A 23,055-nucleotide genomic window follows, 5' to 3' on the forward strand; every position below is an offset into this window, starting at 1 on the left:
GTAAATATCTTTGGAAAGAATTAAAAACTCCCTTGGGAAAATCTTGTGTGTAAAATCCAAGCACTCAGGAACTTAGGGGACTATATTCCCATTAGGTGCCAGTTACTCACCATTAAGAAATAATGATCCTCAGGTTCAGCTCTAAGATATTTAAAAACCACTTGTTCCATGAACCTTTCCATAAGATCCCAGTCTTCAATGATTCCATGTCGTATCGGCCACTGCAGCAAGAGAAATCAAAATGTTGGAGATAGTAAGAACAACAGTGTAATGACCAAACTCAGTCCCCAGGCTGTGTCACTAGAGAAGGAAGGCCTGCTCCCAAAGTTCATCTTAATCATGACAAGAAACAACAGGCCCTTTAAAAGACTAATCCACACTGCTGCTCATATTCCATGCCACCCACTTATCAATACTAAGAATCACCTCCACAGTGAAGGCAGACGCAGCTCCTCCACCACAACTGGATCTGGGCTCAGCTCTTACCTTTTTTTTTTTTTTTATAAGAATCACCTACTTAAGTAATGTTAGTGTTTCTTGTTAATTACTCAATCTGCAATTTTCCATATCTGACAGGTTTATCCGTCAACCTGCAATTTTTCAGAGAAGATGACCTTGCTTTCACATGTGACTCCATGTTCCCTGAGTCAATTCTGCAGGCCAGGGCTTTGTTAATTCATGGGATTCACCACCCAAAAATACACCTACTCAAAAATAACCACTTCTGTTCAACTAAACGCCTCCATTTAAATGTAAGAATAACACTACCTTCCACAGCTCACAAACACAATTTCTGGAAAACCTACCATTTAGCATTATATTTTCTACTCTGTTCTTGGTTTCAAACTTAAACAGGCAAAGTCCTGTCAGAAATTTACCTTTGTGGGGCTGGGGAGATAGCTCAGCTGGTAGAGTGCTTGCCTCGCAATCACAAGGCCCTGAGTTCGATCCCCAGTACCGCAAAAAAAAAAAAGAAAGAAAGAAAGAAATTTACCTTTGTAGCGTAGGTAGGCTTATCGATGGCTTCATCTCCTATGAAAAAGTCAAGGTCATCAACACCCCTCAACACTCTCCTTTGGGCTTGGTCAACTACCTTGGCTGACTCTCTGATGGCGATACCTTAAATTAAAAAAAATTAAAAACAAAAAAAGCACAAAGATTTTCATCACTATCCACATTTATTTGAAAGATCAAGAGAGAATAATTTAATCCCTATGTACGTACAAGTAAATTTTCCATGTTACAATTTCATCTGAGGTTAAGGGTACTCACAAAGAAGACATTGCCAATGAGCACCTGATGTAGATACAAGTTATTTTTTCAGAATGGTTCAAAGAAACTGGGCTGTCTTGTTGACAGAAGCTATAATACTAAATTTCTCAGTTTCATCTGGGAAAATCCCTCAAGACAGTAAGTAAAATGCCTATGGATTATATACCAGTAGTTTAAATTTTTTTAAAATACATTGTAGAGGAGACGAAATGCTATGTAATACAGGAGAGTAAACTGAAAAATAATACCTATATACTGAAGTCATTTTATAAAACACTACATCAGACAACTTTAAAAATGTACTTTTAGTTTTGTTAGAAGGGGAAAAACAAAAAGTTGTGATATCCCATAAAAAAAAGGTGTTGGCTACTATTTATTGCAAAAAGTACAATAATCAAACTGTATTAATGTCAATTATTACAATTATGCATGACACTTTTATTTAATAAGATCTTCAATATTTGGAAATATACTTCGTAGTAAATAATCGTAAAAAACGTCCTTCTAGAATATAACATCTAACGAACTGTGGAAACCGTCACAGACTGAGTTTTCAACTCAAACTCCTTAACCTGTCACACACTAAGCACCCATGAACTCCCGCTGGTCACCTGGCCTCTGGGCCATCTACCGCTGTAAAGTCTTCCTCGAGAACTTAGCAGTCTGAGGCATTCCTAACATTTCCACTAGCCCCAAACTTCAATTAAGGCATTTTTACAAAGAATGATAAATGTCTGCCATCAGCCTACCGATGAGACTATGTTTTTGTTTGTTTGTTTGTGTTTATAACTGGGTTCTTTTTGGTGGTACTGGGATTGAACCCAGGGTGGTCTACCACTGAGCTACAACCCCCACCCCTTTTTTATTTTTTATTTTGAGACAGGTCCTAAGTTACCCAAGGCTGTCCTTAAAGTTGTGATCCTCCCGCCTTAGTTTCCTCAATAGCTGAGATCACAGGTGTGCATGGCCACTTTTGGCAAGACTCCAAATTTCTTAAAGTCAAATCATAAGTCTTTTACTGTTTCCCTAATGGCAAGCACATATGTCAATAACTTAAATAATAAAAGTAACAACATTAATTGAGCACTGATGTGTTTGCTTTTGTGCACTGCTTCACTTAGTGCCCAAGACAGCTGAATTCCCAGGGAAGTGCTATCATTTCACCTTCAAAGGGGTGAAGGTTTAACAAATGCCCAAGGTCATACAGATTCTGAGAGACTAAGCCAGGATTTGCTCCTAAGCAAGCTGGTTACTATCAGAGTAGGCATTAGAGAAATGTTTGTTAAACTAATATTCTATTGCACTAAAATATTCATTGTGGGTTTGGAAAATGCTCAAACTATACCTAAATAATTCTAATATAAACCTAATCCCATAACTATACTAATGGAATCTCACTATAGGCTTACCAAATTTTTGGTGAAACGACAGTTCTCTAGCACCAACCAAATAAAGTGCTAGACAAAGTTTCTCCTAATTAAGACATCAAAATGCTTGTAAGTGAATTTCAGGGAAAAGTAAATAGTATTTCTGATATATTTCTCCAAATAGCCTAGCCAACTTTATTTCGTGCAGTGCTAAGAGTAGACTCTGAAGTCATACAAGCAATGGTTTGCAGGCTGGGCTCAGCACTTAAAGCTAGCTGACCTGAGGAAGTCATTGCTGAGGCTCCAAATACCACCTCTACACTCACATCCCACCACTGACCTGGCAGGGCTGAGGATTAAACCGCCTATCATTTGTGGAGTGCTTAGTAGAGAATGTGCTACAGAGTAATCCTCAATAAATATTATCTACACTAATATGGAAGACTACAAATGTGACTGGCTAAACACTTAAGAGGAACCGAAATTTAATCACTTTGGAAAGAAACTAAAAAACATTATAAAAATGTGCTTATCCCATAATTACAAGTGGCACAATACCTGTAATACCAGCTACTCAGGAGGGAGAGGCAGGATGGTCACAAGTTCCGGCCAGCTTGGGCAACTCAGTAAGACTCTGCCTCAAAACTAAAATTTTAAAGTTGGGCACAGTGGTGCCCGCCTGTAATCCCAGCAGCCTGCAAAGTCGAGACAGGAGGATTCCAAGTTCAAAGCCAGCCTCGGCAATTTAGCGAGGCCCCATATAACTTAGCGAGACCCTGTCTCAAAATAAAAAACAAAAAAAGGGCTGGGGATGTGGCTCAGTGGTTAAGCACCCCTGGATTTGATCTCTGGTACCAAAAAAATAAATAAGAATTTAAGAAGGGCTGGGAATGTAGAATGGTAGAGCATTTGCCTAGCATTTGCCTAGCATGCCCAAGGCTCTGCGTTGAATCTTCAGTACCCCTAAAAATAATAAAAATAAAAGTTCTCAGCTTTCAGGTTATAAAGGGTGGGCCTAAGCCCAAAGGACAAAACAACTGCAGCCCTGAAGCAAGCAGAAGTGAAGTGAAACACTGGAGAGCCCCTGGAGCGCACGGGGCCTGGTAGCTCCAACGGGCTGACAGGTCTGGGGGCCAAGCCTGACTAAGGCGGTCTACGGAAGGACACGAAACCCATCTCTGAACACCAACCACACAGATCCCATTACTTCATCCTTCTTTATGGCCTTTGCATCCTTCTTTATGGCTTATTAAGAACTAGACTAGCTGGGACATATGGTGGTTCCATTCCTGGTTTTTTGCAGCAACTCCATACTGCTTGCCAAAGTAGTTCTACCAATTTGCTAAGTGAAATAAGCCAGACTCAGAAAATCACTTGATGAAACATTCTCTCGTATGTGGAAGCTAGAGCAAAAAAAGGGAAAGAAGGCAGTGGGAGGTGGGGAGATCAGATATTATAAAGATATATGCAGGGCTGTGGTTGGGGCTCAGTGGTACAGTGCTTGTCCAGCGTGTGTGAGGCATTGGGTTCAATTCTCAGCACCACATAGAAATAAATAAATCAAGGTCCATCAACAACTAAAAAATGTTTTAAAAAAATAAAGCTATAACGAAGACAAGTGGAGTAGGAGGAGAGAGAGGGAAAGAAGATGGGAAAGGGGAGGAAATAGAGAAAGAATTTAACAAAATCATGTTATATGCATATATAAAGTACCACAGGGCATTTCTTTATATATACCTAGAAATTCCAATCAAAAATAAACTGGGGGCTGGGGATATAGCTCAGTTGGTAGAGTGCATGCCTCACAAACACAAGGCCCTGGGTTCAATCCCCAGCACCGCCAAAAAAAATAAATAAATAAACTAGCGGGCTGGGGTTGTGGCTCAGTGGTAGAGCACTTGCCTCACATATGTCAGGCACTGGGTTCAATCCTCAGCACTACATATAAATAGATGAAGAAAATAAAGGTCCATCGACAACTAAAAAAAATAAATAAATAAATAAAATCTAAAAAATAAACTAATGAGAGGCTGGGTTGTGGCTCAGTGGTAGAGCACTTGCCTGGTACATGAGAGGCACTGGGTTTAATCCTTACCATCACATTAATTAATTAAATAAATAAATAAAATATACTGTGTCCATCTACAAGTAAAAAAATATTTTAAAAAATAAACTAGTGAAAGGAAAACTCAGACTAGAGGAAGAAGAACAGGGGAGAAGGCAGAATAGGGAAGGAGGGGAAATGGGAATTGAAATCAAATTCCTTGCATGTATGATTTTGTCAACATGTACCCAAGTACTATGTATAACTATAATGCTCTAATAAAAAAAAAATTATTTGCCAGGCACAGTGGCACATGCCTGTAATCCCAGTGGCTCGGGAGGCTGAGACAAGAGGATCGCTAGTTCAAAGCCAGTCTCAGCAAAAGTGAGGCGCTAAGCAACTCAGTGAAACCCTGTCTCTAAATAAAATACAGATAGGGTTGGGGAGATGGCTCAGTGGTTGAGTGCTCCTGAGTTCAATCTCTGGTACCAAAAAAAAAAAAAGGTTTATAAAACAGTCCTCTAACTCACTTTAAAAAAAAAAAAAATTGACTATGGATTCAATCGACAGATACCACACAGAACCATCTTATGCCTGTGTTGGGTATTCAGAAGAAGACTTGCAGCAGATCTCAAATATGCACACAAAATGCCATATAAATACAGATCTATCCTCTGGCAAAATCAAAATTATGTATAAATGAAAAATTAGACTGTCAAGTCACTATAAAAGATTGCTAAAGAGATGAAGGAAAAAAATGATTCTGCAATCCACATCATTCAAGTTTAATCAAGTATTTGAGGGTAAAAGAAAAAAAACTATATAGCAATACTGCAAGAATTCAGCTCAAAATAAAAACAAATTATATATGTGAGTGTGCATTAAATCTATAGTCAAGATCTTTTTCATATATGCCTATGAAAACCAAGATGTGACCCAAACAGTCCTTAGGACCACAATGAAGAAATGTTTCCAAGAGATATCAACATTTCTCGTAAAATAATGACCTGTGTCACCCCAGCTACACCCAGCACTCACAGCCTGCTGAAGAACCCTGACTTCCATCAACCCAATAGTAATTTTAAGCCCCTCTCAAACTGGGTATCCACAAAGATCAAAATGAGGGGCCTGAGTCTGACCCCAAATTGGCAGTCTTAAAGAGGCATTCCCCCTTAAAGTAAGATCAGAATCTCAAAGAATACACCCAAAATATCCAGGTTTTAATTAGACAGATCAACCTTACCAAAGAAACAATTAGTAACATCTCAACTGAAAAAAGACAAATGACAAACAACAATACCAGGATGACACAGATACCACATCCTCAGGCAAGGGTCTTAGGGGCCGTCATAAAACCTTCAGGGAATAACTGCAAACACACACGACTATGCATACATATTGTACCAATATCAAACTCCCAGCTCTAACACTGTATTACAGATGTAATCTCTGGAATAAAATAAGTAAAGGATATAAAGGGCCTCTCTAAACTACCTTTGCATCTTCCTATGAATTGACAATTATTTCAAAATAAAATAATGTAAAATAAAGCTCACAAATGATTTAAACAATTTAAATTACAAAACCTCAGTTTTATTGATCAAAACAAACAAGATTTAAACTTAATAAAGAAAAATATTCTCAAACTTAGTAAAGAGCAAAATTCTTTAGTCTAAAAAATTGCTTGGATAAAGACTGTGAGTAACTAGAAGAGACAGGCTATTTTCCTAAACACTAAAAAGTCATCTGGGGTCAAAACATTTATCTGAGGACATTCTAAGGAAGAGTATTAGGAGAGAGCATATCCAAGGAAAAATATACCAAAGGACTCAGATTCCGTACTGAAGAGCACTTGGCACAGAAATTAAGAAACACACTACATATGATGGGCAAACCTATAATCCCAGCAGCTCAGGAGGCTGAGGCAGGAGGATCGAGAGTTCAAAGCCACCAAATTAGCAAGGCCCTGAGCAAACTCAGTGAGACCCTGTCTCAAAATAAAAAGGGCTAGGGATGTGACTCAGTGATTAATCGCCCATGGATTCAATCCCTGGTGCCAAAAAAAGAGAAAGTATTCTACTGTCATGTATAACTAATTAGAACAAATTGTAAAAAACACATTCCACTAGTAATTTTAAAAAATTAAAAAATTAAAAATATATATATATTAAAAAAAAAAATATATATATATATATATATATATATATATATCTCCAGTAATCCAGGGTTGAGGCGAAAAAGCTTGAACCCACAAATTTAAGACCAGCCCAGGCAAGATTTAATCTCCAATAAATTAAAAAGATTAAAAAAATCTAGGGCTGGGGTTGTGGCTCAGTGGTAGAGCACTTGCCTAGCATGTGTGAGGCACTGGGTTCAATTCTCAGCACCACATATAAATAAATGAATAAATAAAATAAAGGTATTGTGTCCATCTACAACTAAATTTTTTTTTAAAAAATCTAACGTATTTCTCAAAAGAATGCTACATATTTTACTAAAACTTAAGAAATAATTCCTATCTTATACAAACTGTTCCAGAGAATAAAAAGCTAATAAATTCATTTTATGAAATCAGTATAATCCTGATACACAAACCAGACAAAAACCATACAAGAAATGAAAGTACAGACTGTTGAACACTGATGTAAAAATCCTAATACAGCCATATGCTACATAACCAAAATGCTTCAGTCAACAATGGACAGCACATTTTATGCAACTATGGTCCCATAAAATTATATCATCTAGTAAGGTCACAGCCACCTTAGTTCAAGTACATTCTATAAGGTTCACGTAAGGACAAAATCACCTAACATACCCCATAGTCACTTAAAGTGACGGTAAATATTTGCAAACATAGTTCAGTATGTACTTGTATTTCATAATCAAGTAGGGTTATCCCAAAGATTAAATTAATAATTATTCAATATTTGAAAATGTATCAGTATAACCATCACATTAAGAAGCACAAAAGTGCACAACTATATGATCAATTCAACAGCTAACAGAAATTCTTAAGGTCAATATTCATGGTTTAAAAAAAATCAAGCAGAATACTATGGTTAAATTGGAATAGAATAGCATTATTTAAACCTAACAAAGGTTCCACAAAACCTAGAGCAATCACTAATGAAATACTAAAATCTTGTTCTCTCTGAAATCAGAAAGACAAAAGCACCTGCTATCTTCAGTCTGGGTCACTGCTCTGGTAGAAGTTCTGGCCAGCATAACAACATAAAGGAAACACAGAAAGCCAGGGCGGGAGGAGAAAACAGGACCATTATTTACAGGCAACACAAAAGTCTGCATAGAAAACTCTGCAGACTATTAGAACAAGCACAAGTGCTAGATTCAGAAACAACTTACAAACCTCAGTAGCACTCCTGTCTGCAGGTAAGGACTAACTAGAAAATGTCATTTTTTTAAAAATTTCACAGCAACAAAACAAAGATATCTAAAAATAAATCCAGCAAAATGTATGTAAAAGCATTTTAAGGAACATTGTAAAACATTACTAAAAACCCAAGAGACATAAACAATAAATTACATATAACATATTTATGGATAGAAATACTCAATTTACAAATATCTCCAGATAGGAATTAAATATTGTCAAGTGTACTGTCAAACTTTTCCCAAATCTACAAAAAACATATCTCTAATCAAAACACCATTAATAAATTCTTCATAAGTTAACTTAAACTGATTCTAAAATTTTTAGTAAAGCTATTCGAAAGCTATTGGAAAAAGAAAAGTTAGTTGGGTGTAGTGGTGCACACCTGTAATCCCAGCAACTCAGGAGGTTGAGAGAGGAGGATCACAAGTTGGGAGGCCAGCCTCAACAACTTAAATAGACCCTGCTCAAAATAAAAAAAAAAAAAATTAATGAAAAGAGGTAAAAAAAATGTAGCTCAACAGTAAATCCTCCTTGGGTTCAAAAAAGAATGGCCCGGCTGGTGCCAGTGGGTGCCTTGGGTCTGAAGCAGAGGATCAAGAAAGTTCAAAGAAAGTTCAAAGCCAGCCTGGCTGGGGCAGTTAGCAACTCAGTGAGAACCTGTCTCTAAGTAAAACATAAAAAAGGGGTAGGATATGGCTCAGTAATTAAGCTCGCATGGGTTCAATTCCCAGAACAAAAAAAAAAGGGAGAGAAGAGACAAATGAGGAGAAACAAACTTACTAGATAAAGACACAGGACAAAATGCTAGTATTTAACACTGTACATTTGGAGCAGAGATAGAGAAATACGTTAATGAAACAAAACAAACACCAAAAATATTCCTAAGCACAAATGTTACCACAACACGACTGAAGAAGAATGTCAATGTAGAATGTATTCTTCAATAAATGGTGTTTAAAAACAAGTTTTCCATTTGTAAAACAAATAAAATTAGTTCTTTCATACCATATTCAAGAGTAATTTAAAATTTTCTCAGAGGAAAACAAAGAAATTCTTTATGACTTGGAGTTGGGATGTATTTTCCATAATAAAAACAAACTGCAAAAGGAAAAAGTGAAAATTCTGACTATATCAAAATTTTAAATTTCTAGATGATAAAAAAATCAATTTAAAATGTCATAGCATAAAGTAAAATAAAAAGAAACCAAAAAAAAAAAAAAAAAAAAGAAATTATACAGGGCTAGAGGTGTAGCTCAAAGGTAAAGCACTAACTGCCACTAACAAGGACCTGGGTTCAATCCCCAGTTCCATGGGGGTTGGGGGGGCAGACTCATGGAGTAAGAGACGCTGGCAACAAATCAGCATTTGCATATAAAAGAGTTCCTATGACGCCATCACAAAGACAAAACAAGCAGGAGAAAAATGGGCAGATATAAACAGGCATCATGCTCAACCGCTGATCAAAAGAAATGTAAATTGTAAACATCATTTTACATTCGTCACACGGGCAAAATTAAGTCTAACAATACCAACTGTTGTCAAGGACACGTGGAAGCAGAAATGCTCACACACTGCTGATGGGTTATAAATCAGTACAGCTATTTGGAAGCAATCTGGCAACAGCTAATGAGGATGAAGGAGGGCATACCCTGATGAAACAACTCCATTTCTGATTATTTCCTCTTAGGAAAAAGGCCTGTGTTCATCAGGAGGTATCTACTACACTACTTTGCATAAACAGAAAAAGCTGGGAAAAGCTCATATTAAAAAAAAAAAAGCTATATATTCACATTAGAATTCTGATCTAAACCTGTTATGTTATCACTGATAATATTAAAACAATATTGAAGAAAAATTTAAACAAACAGAAAGTCAGTATGAAATCATTTTTTAAATGTTTCAACTCACAAAACCATGTACACTTGTTTACACAGTTTAAGGAAAAAAACATGGATCCAAAACCTACCAGAAAATATCCACCATACAAGGGAGAAATCAAGGAAAGAAGGGGAAAGGACTGGAAAAGAAAGGCATTATTTACAGTTATGTATTATCTAACAACAGGGACACCTGGTGAGAAGCAGAGCTGTGTGGGGTTCAGAGTGGCATTTATACCAATTAAAATAGCTACAATGTCACTAGGAGACACAATTTTATAAAAACCAGTCATATATACACTTAGACACGAAAACAGCTGTAATATCACTAGCTGACATACTCTTACAAGGCCAGTCACATAACACACTTACACATACTAAAACAGCTACAATGTCACTTGGTGACACAATCTTACGAGACTAGTCACATATGCAGTCCATACTGCCCAAAACTTCATTATGCAGTGCATGACTATATTTACTTACTCTGATATGAAGATGAAACAATGTTAACATGTTCATTCTGGGTGGTGGATCCATGGGTCTTTGTTAAATGTTCTTTTGCACTTTTTTGGCAAAATCAGAATTTTAAGGCTCTACTTAATGAAAAACAAAAGCATCTTATGACTCATCTGTAGCTCTCTTCCCAATAGCACGCTTTGCCCAGTGGCCTCCAGGCCTCCACACCTCAACTCAACACACAAAGTTTACAGTGCCTTTTCTTTCCGACTACTCCTCCCAAATTGTTCCTATGACGTGATCACCATCCGCCCCTCTGTTAGAACTGTTTCAATGACTCCCAAAGCCCTCCAATAACTTTTTTTAAAAAGAAAAGTGGGAAAAAACTTTCTTCAAACAACTAGGCAAATTCTACACAGAAGTTCAAACAAAACCAGACACAAGCAGAGCCTGGGACAGACTTAGCACCAGTCTAGTCCTGGGTCCCAGGCACTGACAGAGGCCCTCAGAAACAAAGTGCCTCAGGGAGACCCTCCATCACAGGGCCCCTCCCACACTTCCGATCACATCTCCTGCCATCCACTCGGACTTACAGTCTCCAGGATCACCAGTGCTTCACTTCCCTCACTGCTGTCTCGCCTCGAGACCCATCAGAACCAGAAAGTCTTGCCCTCAGCACACTCACAGAGGCACAAATGCTTTCCTCCTATTTATTAGTGTTCAGTAATGGGTTACACCCAGGACTCTGCACATTCCAGTCACGTTCTTTACCACTGAGCTAGCTCTAGCACAGGTTTCTCTTCTGATGCCACTTTAACATATACCTCCTGGAATCTGTCTGGAGAACAAGGTCTCTGGACACAGAAGCAGTATCAAGACAAGCAGGCGGCCAAGCAAGGTAACCAATACCCTCTGCCTGTCCCAACACCCTCACTTTTGCCCAAAAATATCACCTAACCTTGCCTTCTGGGACCTCTTATCTTCACAACAATTTTGGCCAACAACATCACTATTCTTCTACTCCCACCTCTTTGACAGTTAGTTGTCTTCCAACTTCTGCCACTGCTAAGTTCTGACATCCCAGTCTGAGAGCTTGACTGTCTTTTGACAGTGAATGAAATCCCACTAATAACTGTCTTCAACTCCCCTCTCTATTAATGATGACAGGTTAAATGGCACAGTCATTTAACACTAACTGAGTGCTGCTGACAGTTTTAAACACAAGCACATTAAAACAAAAGGTGCAAGGTCAGTCTTTTTTAGGTGATGCACTTAACAAGGTTAAAAATCTAACCTCCTGCTTTGAAAGTCAGAAAGTCCAATCTGTCAACTCAGCATGGAATGATCAAGTTCAGGGGCATTCACATTAATAAAATTCACAGAAGACTGATTCATCCCACAGAATGTCAATTGTTATAAACTGAACTATGTTCCCACAAATGCTGAAACCCTACCTCCCAATGTGACAGTATTTGGAGAAAGAAATTCTAGGAAGGTAATTAAGATCAAATAAGGTCATAAGGGTGGAGTCCTAATGTGATAGGAGTGTGGCCCTACAAGAAGAGAGGCCACAGAGTACCCCCCACTACATGTTCACAGAAAAAAGGCCATGTAAGAACACACTAAGAAAGAAGGTGGCCATCTACAAGCTTAGAAAAAAGAGGCCTCATCAACCATGACAGAACCCTGAACTTGAACTTTCAGCCTCCAGAACTGTGATAAAATAAATTTCTGTTAAGACACTCAGTACATGATATTTTGTTACAGCATCCCTGACAGAAAAATATTACAACTTATTAATTTTAAATAAGGAAATAGCAGACCAATAATACCTAGCATCAGGGATAAGCCATTAGGGCATCAGAGTTCAGAACAAGAAAATCAAAGTCATGGTCTGTTATCCAGCAAGCAAGGAAGTGGAGCAAGTTTCCTTTAAATCTTCTCAAGGAATCTGGAGTATACTTTCTAGTGATCTTAATATTCACAATCATCAAATAAGGCCTTGAGTAAATTCTAACCAAGCCCCCTTCACCCACTCCATTCCAGTTCTGTCCTGGCCATAAAGCCTGTCATAACATCACAGAATTACTAACCACGTACAATTTCTAAGATCATAGCTTATCTTACAAGAGTTATATTTAGGGGGCAAATCTTTACTTCACTCTTGATTGATATACTTACTCTGGCACAATGTCTCCAAATATAACCTAGGACTTAGGCAGTGCCCGAGAATTCTACCTATAAACAACCAACCTGACCTTAGGGAAATAAGAGTGCCTAGAATGAGCTTGTACCAAAATGTGTGGCCCTTCTTTTAAGCTTATCCGCTCTACTAAACATTAAACAACAATGAAAGCAAGCAGCAGGCCGCTACACTAACACGACTTTACTAACTTTATTTATAAATTAGCCTTAAATCCCCAGATACACTTTTTCTGGGCAGTTCAGACATATATGATTAAATCAAAGTCCCCTGCCAGCCACCCAAGATGAAACTCCACTGACAGTGACAAAGGGCTGTCTCAGAGGAACGAAAGGACTAGAGTTCTGCAGTTAAGGCACAGCTACCACCAAGAGCGACATTCAGGAACCAGGCATCAAAATACCCAGCCCCTTCCGGGAAACCAGAACAATCTTCTAAAAGAAGATGGTGAGTAAATTAATATGCCTCAAAAAATAGAACTGGAATGCTTAGAAATGAGAATGCTGAGAAACACAACCCTTAAAACACCCGAGGGTAGAGCTTTACTTACATGAAGGAATAATGAACTGTGGCTCAGTGTTGCCTGCGTAGCCAAGCTTGGTATACCTAAAAGCACAAAGTCATCAACACAGGTTTAGATAACAATGTTCTTGTCTATACCCCATCAATGTCTTTTATTATTAAGTTCTACAAGTCCTAAAATAGTGAGCCTCAGAATACTCCCTGGAAAAATGGTTTTTAAAGTTGTGATCTCTGAAAATAAACAAAAGTAGGTTGGTTGGTTGGTCTTTTGTACAGGGCTTGAACCCAGGAAGGCTTTACCACTGAGGTATGTCTTCAGTCCCTTTTCTTATTTTGAGACAGTCTCACTAAGGTGCCCAGGCTAGACTCTCAAGCGGCTGGGATTGCAAAAGTGTACCACCAAACAAAGCTCAAAGAAAGTAGTTTATAACTACTTAAAATACTATACTTTTTTCTACTGGAATGATGGCAACACATACAGTAACACGTGAGTTGCATGTGTATCCCTAATGACGTTTAAAAGTGCTTTCAGACTTTATGAATCTTTACAAAACTCTGAAGAAAGTTGATATTATTCCTATTTTGCAGATGAGAAGTTAATTAAGATGCCCAAGGCTAAACTGCCAGTGAACTGCAAAAAGGAGTCCCACTCTAAGTAGGCAGGCTAATTCCCGCACAGTTCTGTAGGAAATATACTTATTTCCCAAACCTCCTGCACTTTTTTTGGGGAGGTTAGAAAATGATTACATAATTTTCTTAAAATGTCATGCATATGTCTAGAAACAGCTACTGCCGTCTCTGAGACTCATCTGACAGGAGCACCTCCTTTATCGTCTCATTTCAGAAGAAGCCCATTTTCTGTCAAGATATTCTGTACGACAAATTCCAGAAGTCTTCACTAAAACAAATGCCAAAATACTACTATCTGTTCCAAATGCATTTGCTAATTTCCTAAATATAAAAAGGGGGGCGAAAAAGCACCACTCTGACCATCTGCTGAAAAGGAACACTTAAGAAGCAGCAAGTGAACTGAAGGCTCCTCAGCACTTCCCACGAGGACTGCTCTCACCACAGCCGTGTTGGGGCAGCCACACCCTCACACTGTCAACAGCACTGACCATGAACACAGAGCTCTGGCAGTGTAAAGGCAGCTTTACGAATTCATTCTATTTTATGATTGCTAGATGCTTCTTTTGTTTTGTACTACTAGGGATTTAACCCAGGGTCTCATGCATGCTAGTCAAGCACTCTACCACTGAGCTATATCCCCAGCACTCGATGCTAAATTTTTGAAGATTTTTGATGTGGTAATACTTCTAATAATTTATCCTTAAGATTTTTAAATGGGTCTTATCATATGGTAGTTTATTCTAATAATTTAGCATTATGATTTTAAATACACTTTTACAATATGGTAATTTCAGTGTTTTTGAATACACAGTAAATGGATAAGGATTGGGAAGAAGAAAAAAAAAGTCAGTTGTCCTTAAATCACACCTTACTGCTCAGCCTCCAGAGATCCAAGTTCCTCACATCACAGGAGCCAAGGTGAGGCCAGGCCCTGAGAACCTGACCCCAACAGGGCAAGACCCATCTGAAGCCCTCACAAGTCCATGGACTATAGGGCTAAGATAAGGGTACACAAGCAAGTAGACCCACAAATCTCCCAATCCCAGGTCCACAGACCCACATGGAAAGAAGTTTCTAAGCCAACCCAGAACCGGGGGACTTTCCGGAATGGAGCAAGAGAGACTAAACTTCAAAAGTTCCAGATCATCCCCAATTTGAGCATCATTCTGGAAATAGGTTCCAGACAATAGATATAAGGAGTTACTGACCCAAGGCAAAAGTAGCCCTCAAAACCCAACGAGCAGACCAGAAACCACCAAAATCATCAAATTTAATTGTGTTTACTCCCCTTAAAAAAAAAAAAAAAAATCATGCACTTGCTCTTGAACCACTTAAGTAAATTCACCTTCCAAAACCATTAGGACTATGAGTTTTGTAGATTGGAAAACCAGGTCCTTCACAAGTGCACTTCCATTCACCGTGCCTGGTGTGTGGCAGACAGTTCATGTATCTGAATGAATTCTTCCCAGGAGTGAGAAAAGGTAAACACTGTCAAACTGGTGAGATAATGACCAATGTCTGAAAGGGGATGCAGAAAGTCAGGAAAAACATCACTGATGGAACCAGAAAAGACTAGAGACTATTTAAGTATTGCACATGTCTGCTACATAATTTTTTGTATTTCCTGTTTTATTTATTATTTTTTCCAAATGGTTAAGACCATGCACTTTGGCACCAGACTGCCTGGGCTCAAATACCAGCTTAACTATTTGCCAAATTTGGGGGAGTTACTTTTCTTCTTTATATGTCAGTTTCCCCATCTGGAAAATGGACATAATAATACAACCCACCTCCTACAGTTAGTATGATAAAGGAGTTAATATATATATATAAATGGTAGAACAACACTGATGTTACATAAATTTCAGTTATCATTTTGACTATGACTTTTCTGTATTTGTGAAATATTTTATTTAAAATTTTGAAAAGCTAATTAAACAATGTGTGTCCGAAGTCATAGCTTCCTTCTTTCTGCAGTACAGCACAGACAGCCTGGTTTGTGCAGCACTGGGACATGAGGCACAGCTGTGAAGGATATCTGTTATCTCTAGTGTCACTAAAAGACAACAGATATTCTCTAACAGGTAACAGATATCCTTCAACAGTTATGTCTCATCTCCTTCCCACCATTCTTTACCCTGGACTGAAATGATGGCCCAAGCAAGAGTTCAGACAACGTAAGTGGACTGGAGCACTTTTAGGCCCACAGTTCTAAAACTCAACTACATAATGACAAAGGCACTCAGCAACGGGTGCTGGAACATGAAGACCCTAAGCCATAGAGGTCTGTCAGCAGCAAGGTCTTGAAAGGAGGCCTCTGTTAAGAGTCTCAGGAATACCTTAAGCATCAGTAACACTGAACAGTGGTTTTCATGCCTGAGGGAAACTAACATGAAGACATATTCAAATTCTTATGTACAATTTATTGTGAGATCTTTCCTTACCATCCTAGCAGAACTGAAGTCATATTAAGTTCAATGGCAAAAGTACAGAGGATCTAGATCATTTTATGGCAATTTATTATCTTTCAATTTTCCTATATTATTCTTTAAATAGTATGAAATACAACTGAGGTTTGTATACTTTGAATAATAACAATGTAACTAATGTTTAACAAGATTTTTCAAGAAAAGGCATTCAAATTTAAAATTTTAATAAACTGTATCAACACAGCCTCACCCCAACCTTCAGTGAGAATCTATCAACTGCAACACTGCACACCCTCAAACTCTTTTCTAGAAGGACAACCTGATGCTAGATTAGCATACCCCATTAAAAATGATCATGACCAGATGCAATGGCACACACCCATAATCCCAGCAGCCCAGGAAGCTAAGGCAGTAGGATCTCAAGTTCAAAGACCGCCTCAGTAACTTAGTGAGGCCCTAAGCAACTTACTGAGACCCTGTCTCAAAATAAAAAGTAAAAAAAAAAAAAAAGAGCTGGGGACATGGCTCGGTGTCTAATTGCCCCCAGTTCAATCCCTAGTACCAAAAAAAACAAAAAAACAAAAAAAACAAAAAAAAAAAAAAAGAAAGAAAGAAATGATCATATAAGCCAGACGTGGTAGCACACCTGTAATCCCTGCTACTCAGGAAACTGAGGCAGGAGAATCACAAGTTTGAGGCCAATCTAGGCAACTTAGTAAGACCCTGTCTCAAAATAAATTTTAAAAATTTAAAACACAGGAGCTGTGGACATAGCCCAATGCTTGCCTAGCATGTGAAGTTCTGGGCTTAATCCCCAATACCAAGGGGGGAAAAAAAAAATGACTGTTGTGACAGTTCAACTACACAATGAACAGGAACCTCTCCCCCAAAAAATCAACAAGTAAACACAATTCTTAAACCTGGAAAGTCAAGACACCGTGCACAAAAACAACTTTCCTCATTCAACCACTTTACCAAAATGTAAGCCAGGTAGCCAGCACTGTATTAGTCACTGAGGGCGGAGCAGGGGAGTCCAGAGGTCCCCAAAGTGGTCCTCAAAATGTTTACCTACTCAAAACATGACTTCACATTGTGTGAGCCTGGCCTACTTTACATAGCAGGCAAGTTTAAGATCATCTGGGTAGGCATTTAGGAAAAACCAGCCACACCAGGGAAACCCTAACATACAGATTCCCAGGCCCTACGCAAGACACAAACAGGAATCTCCAGAGGGGTCTGCACATGAGTACTTTTAATATCTTCTGCCCCTCCACCATGGTTCTGAAGGTCAACCAGTTGAGAAATCCTGACTTCAGCTACACCACGAGTAATCATCGTCACACTGTTTTATAAGGCAAATTCCCAACCTCACGTTCACATTCTAACAAAACTCCCCATCGCTTACCACATTCACCAAATAAAATATATCTATGTTTAAGTATAATACTGATCAGAGGTACAAATGAAAGGACTCAGATGTGAAAACTGTCTTATTATTTAGAACAATGTGCACTTCAGCATTCTCTATGAAAAAAATGCTTTTCAATTTAAATTATTTACGAAATGTAGTTTTTAAAAAACCAGCCTCAAGTAGTAGTGAAAAGAACTACGTTCAAAACAGAAGCATCCTTATGAGATGATGGTGGGGGTGATCTCTCAAACCAAATGATAATGAAATCCTGTATCATCTCTATAAAAGTGAAAATTGAGAGAGACCCATCATCACTCTCATTTAACATTTTGGAAGAACTAGATATTACAAATCACTAGCAACAATAAAAAATAAATAAATAAATAAATAAATAAATAAAATGAACAGACACTGGGCAAAAGACAAAAATGTAATCATTTGGGAAGTCATACTCCATGTATGTATAATATGTCAAAATACACACTACTGTCACTATATCTAAAAAGAACATTTTTTTAAAAATCAGTAATCATTTATAAATAACTATATACCTAGATTATGTGAGGAAAATTAAGTGAAAAATTAAAAACAACAGGGAATTCAATGAGATGATCAGTTACTAAATGAACAGACAACAGTCAGCAAGAACATATACTGGATAAAAAGATCCCATTCGGAATGGCATCAACTACAGAATATTACCTTTAAGAATAAACTACAAGAGCCAGGCAGAGTGGTACACACCTAGCTACTTGGAAAGCTAAAGCAGAAGGATCACAAGTTGGAGGCCAACCTGGGCAACTTAGTGAAACCCTATCTTGAAATAAAAATGTTTTAAAAAGAGATGGGGATGTAGCTCAGTGGTAGAGCACTTCCCTAGCATGCACCAGGCCCTGGATTCAATTCCCAGTACCACAAGAAAAAAAAAAAAAGAGAGAGAGAGAGAGAAAGAAAAACCACCAAAAAAAGAATAAACTATGATACAAATAATTCTCCATATATTAAGCAAAAAAAATTGAGATATGACTTAATCTTAAACAGAATCAATACCCTTAAAAGATCATTAAATTCACATACTTAGGAAAATTGAAAATATATATTCCCTAATTATCTAAACCATACACTTCTAGGAATTTACCCCCATACAAATATATGCACCAAAAAAAAAAAAAAAATGTTCACTGAAGCACTAAAACAGCAAAACAAAAAACTGGAAACATTCAAAATAGAGAATGTAATAAATTGTAAATTATATTACTCATTCAATAAAATGCTATACAACTACTCAAAAGAAAGATTGAGAGCTGCTGCCATAAACAAGTGTATAATATACTTGAAAGCAGTTGCAAACAATATATATTTGTGACATGAGGCAATTTAATGGTACCACAATATGGGGTTCAAATTCCAGAACTAGAATGTCATTTCAGGTAAATATTAATCCCTCTGTATCTGTTTCTCATCAGCAAAATATGTATAGCAATCTTTACCTCAATGTTGAATCTTACCATTTTTATAAAATATTTCCTAACTCAATAAGCAAAACTAGGACCATGTGGTTCAATAAATTTATTTATTCACTTACTATTGAATAATATTGATGTACACTAATACTAATCTCCATTTCTTCCATGAACTATCCTCAGATAATGTCTCTACTAGAGTCTTAGTGTCTTCTTACCAATTTTTACCTCCTTACCCACTGAGGATATTAATGCTTGCTCATATACATAAAGCAACTTTTTCTCAGTGTGATGTTTATCTTGAGTTACAGTCACGTTATCAACAAGATCTGAGTAACAATAGTCTAATGTACTGTGGTTGATTTCATCACTGTGTGAACAACAGAGAGCATACTTACACAAATTCACAAACTGGTCGCGCGAGATGATGCACGCCAGTAATCCCAGCAGCTCGGGAGGCTGAGGCAGGAGGATCATGAATTCAAAGAAACCAGCCTCAGCAAAAGCAAGGTGCTAAGCACTCAGTGAGACCCTGTCTCCAAATAAAATACAAAATAAGGCTGGGAATGTGGTTCGGTGGTCAAGTGTCCCTGAGTTCAATCCCTGGTATCAAACAAAAAAAAAAAAAAAAAAAAAAAAAAAAAATCACAAACTAAGATAGCTACTACCTCACTAACTGATATAATCTCTCAGAACCAACATCCCACATGCAGGCCACTGAAATGCCATACATGTGTGACCATACATATTCTGAAATATAACAGTCTAGGTGGTCAAATCTACCAAATGTTTTCCTAAATAATTTCTCCATCATTTCTACTTTGAAAGTACCACTACATACTAAAATTTCATGTTATTGCCCTTCTGGTGTTATGTGTATCATTTATTCTAAATAGGAAGAACTACACTAACCAAATTTTCCCAAACATGAATAAAGCATTCAAGACAATCAACTTTTAATTAAAAGCTCTTGGTTCTTTTAATTAACAGCTCAGGAGTCTGAGGCAGGATGGCAAGTTTAAAGCCAGCCTCAGCAACTTGGCAAAGCCCTAAGCAACTTAGCAAGACCCTCTCCCAAAATAAAAAACAAAAAAAGGGCCAGGGATATGGTTCTCAGTAGTTAAGCATCCCTGGGTTCAATCACTGGTCAAAAAAAAAAAAAAAAGCTCTTGTTTTGTATTTTAATACTACCTTCCAAAAGGCAGCCAGCATTGTAGAGGTAGGCACCATTCTCAAAACCAAGACACCTATTTTAGATTGCTGGCTGCATTACGGAACTCAATACTACTTTCCATGTGGACCTCAACCTGAGACCTTCTCTTTGGAGATTAGCAAAGAAGAGGAAGTAATGGAAACAGAATCAAAAGCTTCATAAAGCAATATGAATACTAATAGTTACACCTCTGCCTTTTAAACAAGGATGTTCTAGCAGTTAAAAATTCAGAGCAATATGAAAAAGTACTATAAAGAAGTCTCACTCCCACTCCCAAGACTATCCACACATTTTGGCCTTCCACCTTCTATTCTTTTTTATCTTTTTAACATTTCTTTCTGTAAATATATCCTTATTTTCCCTGAACATTTTAGACAGTCTGAGTGCAAAGACTTTTTCACTTTTCCTATTAAATGTCACTATCTTTTGACAATAGAAACATGTATACTTCTCAATTCTGCAAGTCAGGAGAACTGAATCTACTGTTACCATATTTATATATAATTTAAATTCCTCCCACAACCATGTGTCTTAGCAGAAGGTGACAATGTACACTCAATTTATGTGGAAATGTTGTGTCTTAAGACAGTTTCACATTTTTTACATCTTTATATAGTGTTCTTAGACTATATCCTACAGGGAAGTTCATTTGATTGAGATTCTTATGAAGTTCTATCTCAAACCCTAAATATTTCAACCACAATAGCATTACTCTCTCCCAAGATCTTCACCTAAAATTGTTCCTAGATCGTGGTGATAGTTTTTAAATAATACATAATCCCCACACTGCATTGTAAATTAAAATACAATTTTTAAATGTTTTTGAGTTGTTAGATAGAAAACTGTAAACTGTTTCAGACAAGTTAAAATTTATTATTTTACCTAAATTCAGTCTTTAGTCCATTTGATCTCCCTTAATTTTACATTACCTAATACACTTGTCTATTTCTCCTTTCAGATGTTTTTGTGGGTTTTTTATTTGTTTTATCCCCTCTGCTATTTAGTAAATCTAAGATCATAAGTAGTACCCCTTTGTGGATTTTTTTTTTTTCTCTTTGGTAGCAGGGATTGAACCCAGGGGTGCTTAACCACTGAGCCACATCCCCATCCCTTTTTTATAGTTTATTTAGAAACAAGGTCTCACTGAGTTGCTTAGGGCCTTGCTCCATTGCTGAGGCTAGCCTTGAACTCATGTTACTCCTGCCTCAGCCTCCTGACCACTGGGATTACAGGTGTGTGCCACCACACCCAGCCCCCTTTGGGGTTTCTGGTTATTATGAAATGAGCTCTGACTTTCAAGTTAAAATGGTGTGTAAGACAATGTTTTAAATGTTTAAATGGTGGAATAAACACACTCTAACTTCACTCTCTCCCAAAGCCCCACTAAAACTAAAGCAAAATGATTTTTTTAAAGCTATATTAAACCACAAAGGAGAAAAGAGGAGATAATAGAACAATTTTGGCCCTGGAATTCTGACGACATTAAGAAAGCCACCAGGGGCAAAAGCTGAGAACGAGCACAGACCCTTCAAGGCTCCAAACTTGAGAGTCAACAGTACTTGTGAGACCGGAACTAACACTGAGGGCACCTGCTTCTCCCCAACTCCAGCACTCTCTGCAAGTTGATTCTCTAAAGAGTGGAAAGAGAAGGCTCTTTGGACGAAAAGGCCAAAGGCAGGGACCCGGGCACACTGATACAATCAGAAATACCTGTGTCCATAATTTCCCAAAGCGTGTCCTCCCTGCAGCTGAGATTTCAGCAGCCACGGTACTACTTCTTGCAGCGTTCAACATGGTTCTCGTTTCTTAAATGATTCTTATTTCTCTCCTTACAGATGTCGACTCACTTTCACATTCTCTTTTTACCTTGAATTTTTTAAATTACTTCTTTGTTCCTTAATTTTGTTAAACACCCATGTTGTCTAAAGTTTTTGAGAGCAAAATGTCTTTGTTTAAAATTTTACTGATTCCTAAAGCGTTCCTTTTTCCAAAGTCTATTTCTCATCTACTTTTACCATGTTCCTCTCCTTGTTTTCTAGGCATAGATCCCACGAAGGGCATTTTCTGCTCTCTAGACTTGCTACTTGCTCGATAATCAAATAACTCCCCACTTACAGAGATACTAAATATAATGTATAGCATTCTCTGTACAGACCTTTAGGTTTTAAGAGGAAGGAAAAAGTTAAAACTTCACTGGAATAATGGCCTGTCAGAGCCTGAAGTTGGATATATTACACTTGCCCAGTCATTTTATTATATCCTTTGTTCTGAGGACACATCTAAGCCCAAAGCTCATTGTAGGGATAAAGGGGGCTTAAGGGGAAATAGTTCAGCAACCCCTGCTCAAGGTATGACCATCCTCACAGGCTTTTCCCTTCAGGAAGTCAAGTCAAAAAGCATAAAGACAGTATTAAGGCATGATCAATCCATATTAAGGCAAGACCGATCCCTCTTTCAGCCCAGCATGCCCTGCTACTTGGTGGCATGGAAATGAACCACTGCCAGAATGTGCCTTCTCTGGCAATGGCCTATTCATCCCTCACCTCCCAGCCTGAATGGTGCCTTCAAAGATTTCTCACATATGCTAAGGCACCTGCAACCAGCCAGAGATAGGCAGAAATGTCACATCTCAGTATCCTCCTGCAAGTGGATCCAGATTTTACTGTAAACTTCATAAAATGTGTATGAATTTTAGCTGTTTTCTTCTCTAGTTCTAATTTGGTTTGTTCATTTTAGGAAGTTCCAGGAAGAAGTGCTATGTGAATATA

The 23,055-nt window shown here is 37.7% G+C and overlaps 1 protein-coding gene across 1 annotated transcript in view; it reads right to left on the minus strand.

The window, feature by feature from the left end:
• Actr3b (actin related protein 3B) overlaps nt 1–23,055 on the minus strand; it is a 69,005-nt gene that overhangs the window by 40,375 nt on the left and 5,575 nt on the right. The window contains 3 exon segments of the mRNA XM_047562270.1: nt 111–221; nt 995–1,119; nt 13,170–13,225. Of these exon segments, the coding sequence (XP_047418226.1) occupies nt 111–221; nt 995–1,119; nt 13,170–13,225 (292 nt within the window).

This window comes from Sciurus carolinensis, chromosome 8 (genome assembly GCF_902686445.1).
Source record: "Sciurus carolinensis chromosome 8, mSciCar1.2, whole genome shotgun sequence".
Classification (NCBI taxonomy): domain Eukaryota; kingdom Metazoa; phylum Chordata; class Mammalia; order Rodentia; family Sciuridae; genus Sciurus; species Sciurus carolinensis.